This window comes from Protopterus annectens, chromosome 9.part0 (genome assembly GCF_019279795.1).
Source record: "Protopterus annectens isolate FY-2018-M chromosome 9.part0, PAN1.0, whole genome shotgun sequence".
NCBI classification, from domain to species: domain Eukaryota; kingdom Metazoa; phylum Chordata; order Ceratodontiformes; family Protopteridae; genus Protopterus; species Protopterus annectens.
Genome location: NC_056743.1, coordinates 734,825,709 through 734,831,708, shown reverse-complemented (window position 1 = coordinate 734,831,708; position 6,000 = coordinate 734,825,709). Strand labels below are relative to the sequence as shown.

General features: G+C 39.5%; 1 protein-coding gene across 1 annotated transcript in view; it reads right to left on the bottom strand.

Moving 5' to 3' along the window:
* Positions 1-2,047: 2,047 nt before the first annotated feature.
* The window catches only part of LOC122811489 (sodium/potassium-transporting ATPase subunit alpha-1), a 990,310-nt gene continuing 986,357 nt past the window's right edge, over positions 2,048-6,000 (bottom strand). Inside the window, exon 23 of the mRNA XM_044083359.1 lies at positions 2,048-2,338. Coding sequence (XP_043939294.1) covers positions 2,310-2,338 — 29 coding nt within the window. The 3' untranslated portion in view covers positions 2,048-2,309. The remainder of the gene's footprint in view (positions 2,339-6,000) is intronic.

Here is a 6,000-nt window from a genome sequence, read left to right as displayed (position 1 = left end):
ACCTTTGAATTAAAGATAAGAACAGCAACGTTTTCTGAAAAAAATAAATACCCATAATTAGGAAACAAACAGAAAACTGAAAAGAAATTGTCTTCTGGCATGTTGGAGGTTATTTGGCACTCAGAATGATGAGAACAACTGAACAGAGTGAAACACATTAGGATATATGAGGGAGTTCTCACTTACTTATTTAAGCATCCAAACCTTTCAACTGTCCCTGATTTTGCAGAATGTTCTTGATTTTGCCTCATATGTTTGTCTTGCCCCTCATAAAATTTTCTGATTTTTCTGGTAAATTACTGAGCATTACAGTCAGTCAGTGATGTCAGACACTAGAGTTTCATACTTCTTAGTGTTCTAAAATTGCATGTTCATGTAAATCCTAATAATTTATTAACTTTTTTTATTTAATTAAAGTAATTAGAAATGCCACTGGCTTGGGGTTTTTGCTCTCACCCCCTTATTTTTGGCTTTGTCTGCAATTACTAAGCAATATTGTGAGGTATGTAATCATTTATCCACAGCAAGTCCTTTGCTGGTACCTCGCAGGAAAGATGGCACTGCTTTTACAAATACTGGATATGAAAAGGCACAAATATGGCAGGTAAAGCTCAAAACTTATGATTTTTTTTTTTTTTTTGTGACGACTTCCACCAAGGAAGATCCTTAGATGTAACTTCGATAACAATCCACTTCTGGAGAAAGACAAGCAGCTTAGACTTGATTCACTGTACAGTGTAACAGCTTACTGCAGCCATCACAAAATTAATCTACTTGAGACTCAGGGGAGTCTGAAGAAACAGTAGTGTGGCGCTAATTAAAGTGTACCTTGTTTCATGGAATGTGACTAGTTATGTATGTATTTATTTATTTATTGACATTTGATTACTGGGAAAATCCAACTGGGTAGGAGCCCATTTTCAATGGAGGCCCGAGGAGAAAAGCTCCAAAGTATTATAAAAATATTTTGAACAATAGTTTTACAATCTTTAAAAATAATTCAAAAAACAACTGCAGTTCAATAATTATACCAAATTAGACATAATTTGAAAATATTGGTTTAGAATGGATATGGTGCATGATAGTGATTTAATATTTAGAGAAACTTTACTTAATATTTAGAGAAATTTTAGCCAGTTTAAAGAGAAATTAAAGGTAAGTTAGTATAATACAAACAGGAACTGCAATATGAAGTGTGAGAAAAGCAGGCTTATGGTATAGTTAAGAGAAAAAGTGAGGGGAAAGAAATTGATAGCAGTAAGGAAGTGGGTGAAGAAGGGAGAGTAAGGAGATGTAAAGTATAAATAAGTATTTGTTCACCTTTAGGGATATAGTTTATCTTGGTGTTGAATAAGGACAGAGCCAGCTTTTGGCTTGGAAGTCTTTCAAAATAGTTTTGAAGGATGGTAGGGAGGGTATTGACCTGATGGATACAGGTAAGGAGTTCCAAGCCTTAGCAACATGGTACGAGTACAGACAATGTCCAGCAGATCTGATAGGTTTGTGGACAGACAGGAGTTTTTGGTCATGGGATTGTAATGATCAACTGGGAACACAGTTATTTAAAATGTTATTTAGTGCTGAACGAGCTGATGGATTCTGGATAATTTTATAGGTGGTAAGAAGCTGTGTATATGTTAGGTGATAGGGTAGTTTTAACCAATTTAGACTTTTTAGTGGTATACAGTGGTGGGTTTGGAAAGGGGTATTTGCTGCAAATTTAGCAACTTTGTCATAGCATTGTTCAATTTTTGATTTTTGATTTTTTTAGTTTTTAGTTAAGCATGTCAAATATATTTTTTACACTTAAATGTGTATTTCTTACTCAGATCTAGCCATGGTCTAGGCAACAATGTCAAAAGTAAAATATACCAGATTGTGCTAATTAATGCTTCGCAGAAGTACTACTGCTTCTGCATGTCTTGCTTAATTATCAAAATGAGGAAAAATACAGGGATAACATATCTGTTATACAATGTCAATTAAGCATGTTCAGAACTGGTTATTACTTAAAACTGATTAGAAAATACAATCCAGCCCAACAAAATTCAGAGCAGGCAGCCATTTGTTTTTATTACTGTGTGTAAAAAAGGAAACAAAAAAACTGTCAAGAAAGGGGCCAACATTTAACCGCTGTTACAACTTTATTAAAAAAATATGTAACAGTAATATCATAAAGCTGTTTTCCTTATTCTTTACTATACAGATGTAATTTTTGTCACACCCAATTATGCATCATTACATTTACACCATGGGCGTAACATCCATAAAGAAAAATGAAGGGTTTGAAATGCTCTGGTCTCAGTGTATTAGTAGTATGTTTCTTCTTCTACCCAACCTGAAAAGAGAAAAATATAAATTTAGTATCAAATGTTTATTATAAGCTTTATTAAAAAAAAAACAAATATTCCAAATCAGTTTACACAGATATTCACATAAAATGTGGAACAGAACATAAAGCCTTAGTTTATGTATGGGACGCAGATGATTTTAAAATAAGAAGCAATCATGATTGATGTGTTGTTGTCCTATTTCACCTTCACTCTTACTAAGATGGGTTCAAATCCGATCCTCAGATCTGAATCAGCCTTTATATACAAGCTCGAGGTGTTCAACTAGCTCGTGACTTAACCCTATCCCAGCATGCACCAGGAAAGCTCCTCAGTTCTCGTTTGCTGCTAAACAAGATCGGGTGCTTGTTCGACTAGCTCTAGCTAAGTACAACCTTTCTATTATTCTCTGCTGCATAAAAATTGCTTATTTTCATTGTTAGGTTGGGAGGGTGGCCTAATAGTTAAGGTGTTTGCCTTATAAGTGCAAGGTGCAGGGTTAGAGTCTCACAAGGGATAATTGGCTAGGCTTAAAAAGGCTTGCAAGGGCAGTTAGCTTAGTATTAATCTATGAACCAATGAATTGTTTAAAATTAATAGTTTTTTGTATTGCATAGTGTACTTCCGCCTTTTGTGTTTTTTTCTGCTGTTAGCCGTCGTCTTTTGATTCGGCCTTGTTCTCCCTATCCCGTCTCTTTCTTTAAAAGTTTATTTACCCATTTAAGTTACAGGGCTCTTTCTCTGTTTGCTGTTTCCCTTCTGCTTGTTTTTCTATTGAAATAAACAGTTCATTTGAGTTAAAGAACTGCTAGTCCCTTAGCCCGTTTGAGTTAGGGGGCTTTCTCCTTTCCCTATCCCCTTCCTTCTCTTGGGCAGCGCCCGTTTAAGTTAGAGGGCCTTGCCCTCCCTTTAGTTCTTAAAAAATATATATATACATATATATATATATATATATATATATATATATATATATATATATATATAACTTCTCTAACCAGTTCTGTTCTCTGTTAGAATGTCTTCTAAGGAGTCAAAACTGTCAGGTTTCAAAAAATGCAAAAAATGTGGACAAAGAATGTCATTGACTGATAGACACACAATGTGTGTCTATTGTTTAGAAGCTGTCCATCTCCAGGAGTCTTGCTCTATCTGTCATTCTAATAGCCACACAGCACTCCTGAAGAGGGAAAACACATTAATATTGAGAGGACTGTTAAAAACTCCCTTCTCAGAGGCAATACAAGAAGGTCCGGGTTTACACAAATCTGACAAATCTCCTACTGCAAAATCTGACAAGTCTGATAAGAGAGCTTTCTCTTCTAGTGCTCTAATGGAGCCATCAAAAAAGGTCACAAAAACGTTGACACCTGATCCGAAGTCTGTTGGATCAGACAGATCTACAGCCCAGGTGCCATCTGTCTTGGTGCCAATGGAATTTGAGATTCAGAGCCGGTCCCCGGTCTTGGAGCCATTTTCTCCAACCCTAAGGTCACCCATTTTACAGCCTACTAAGTCTCCAGCACCCACAACTCAGTCTTCCAGGAGCTTTTCCTACAATGACATGGATCGAGTGGTACAGAGGCTATTAAAAACACCAGCACTGGCCAAGTTATTATTGGATTCAATGCAGAGGGCTTCAGATCCAACCACATCCTCCTCTTCTGTGCTGATTCCTCCTCCGATCCAACCTATGACTTCAGAGCTGGAATGTCTGGAACTGATAATAGTGGAACCTTTGGATCTGAGACCTATATCAAGATGTCGAACTAAACACAAAAGCACATAGAAGGCACAAACCACAGAGAAACAGAATGGATTCAGTTGCAAAAAACAGAAACACTTTAGTGAAAATCCAAAGAATGTATATGTCCAGAAGAACAGAGATTAAGCGCTTTCATATAAGTACTTAATCAGAATCACAACACTAAACACATCCAGCTTCCATCCATCCAGATTCAAACCCAGAGTGCTGGATGTGTTTAGTGTTGTGATTCTGATGAACTACTTATACAAAAGCACTTAATCTCTGTTCTTGTGGACAAATAAATTCTTTGGATATTCACTACAGTGTTGCTGTTTTCTGCTCCTGGATCCATTCTGTTCCTGTGTGGTTTGTACCTGTATCAAGATCTTTGGATCCGACCATTGCTCCACGTCCTCACCTCCATTGGAACTCGAGGAGTCTAGGAGCCGACACTCTCCAGTTGGGTCCGGGGAGGTGAGTCGAATCTGACAGTTGTTGGATCTGGCTTTGTTTCTCAGGACATCGGCTCAGGTGGGCTTGCCTCCTACATCTGCCTTGGGCCCATCGTTCTTGATTCCAGGGGTTCCCTCAAACTCTTTGGATCCAGGGATTTCCTCAGATCAGGGACAGGCAGATTTTGAGGTGAAGAGGAGAGTACTGTCTCCACAGGCAGTTCTGCTGTCATTGCTGGACATTCTTTCCCCAAAAGCACCGGTGTCTGCCTCTATGTCCTTGATTCCACAGGGACGCAGAGATCCTAGACCTCAGGATGCCCCACAGGGCACCCCCTTCACTCTTCTGAAACCTCCCCAGCATACCCCCCTGAGAAGGTCTCTCGGAAGAGACTGTGCAAGAGGAAGTACTTAGACTCCCCAGAGGAGTCCATCACCTTTGATACGGACCTCGATGAAGCTGAACGGTCCCCAGAGTCACCTCCTGATGATGTCTCCTTTGGAGACATCCTAGAAATACTTAAGCAGTGAGGTAGCTGGAAGTCCACTAACCCTTCAGCAGAGGAGTCCGTATACCTGAAGACCTTTGGATCTCAGCCTTCCTCCACTTGTGTGTCCCCACCTTTTGACAAGCTTATGGACCTAGTTTCTCAGAAGGTTTTGGAGTCTCCAGATTCAGTGGAACCTGTTTCTAGGAGGCCAGATAAGTTTACCACATCCCCAGCAGACAAAGCTTTTCTAATTAAAGGAGTCCCAGTAGATGCTATGGTGGTGGTGGAGCCACCAAGAAGGAACTCTCAGAGACATCTTCTTCTGTTCATCCACCGAACAAGGAGTCTTGTACGATGGACAGATATGGAAACTGCATTTTTTCTTCAGCGACTTTTGCCCTCAGATCGTGGAATTACCTAACCCATTTTACTAGATTGCAGAGAGACTTCCTAAAAGAGTTAGGAGATACTCTCCAAGGTTCAGTAGCTGAAGGGGTTTCAGATAATGTTTCCTCACAGCCTTCTACCTTAAATTCAGTTGTCAACTCTTCCATGAGATTGATTTCTTATGCAGTGGATGGCATGAGCAGAGCAGCGGGTTCAGGAATTTCCCCTAAGGAGACATTTTTGGATGCGCTTGTGTGATTTCGTGGAACCCTTTATATCTTTCTTTGTGACTGCCTCATTCAATGGCTCATCTCTGTTTGGGCACAAAGTCAAAGATACGCTGACCAGGTGTGAGCAAGAAGGAAAGACTCTGTCTGCCATAGGAATCTGTTTTTCCCTACTTACCAGACCATATACCAAAGGTCAGAACGGAAGTGGAAAAATGTGGTTTCAAAAATCTCAGACAGCTCTCCAGGATACACGTGGTGAACCTTCCCCCAGGGGCAGAGGGGGAAGTGGTAATGGAAGACGCCATCCATGCAGCAGAGGGGGTTCTGCAGAATCAGGGCAACAGAGAATCTTTCTTTGGTAAGCCC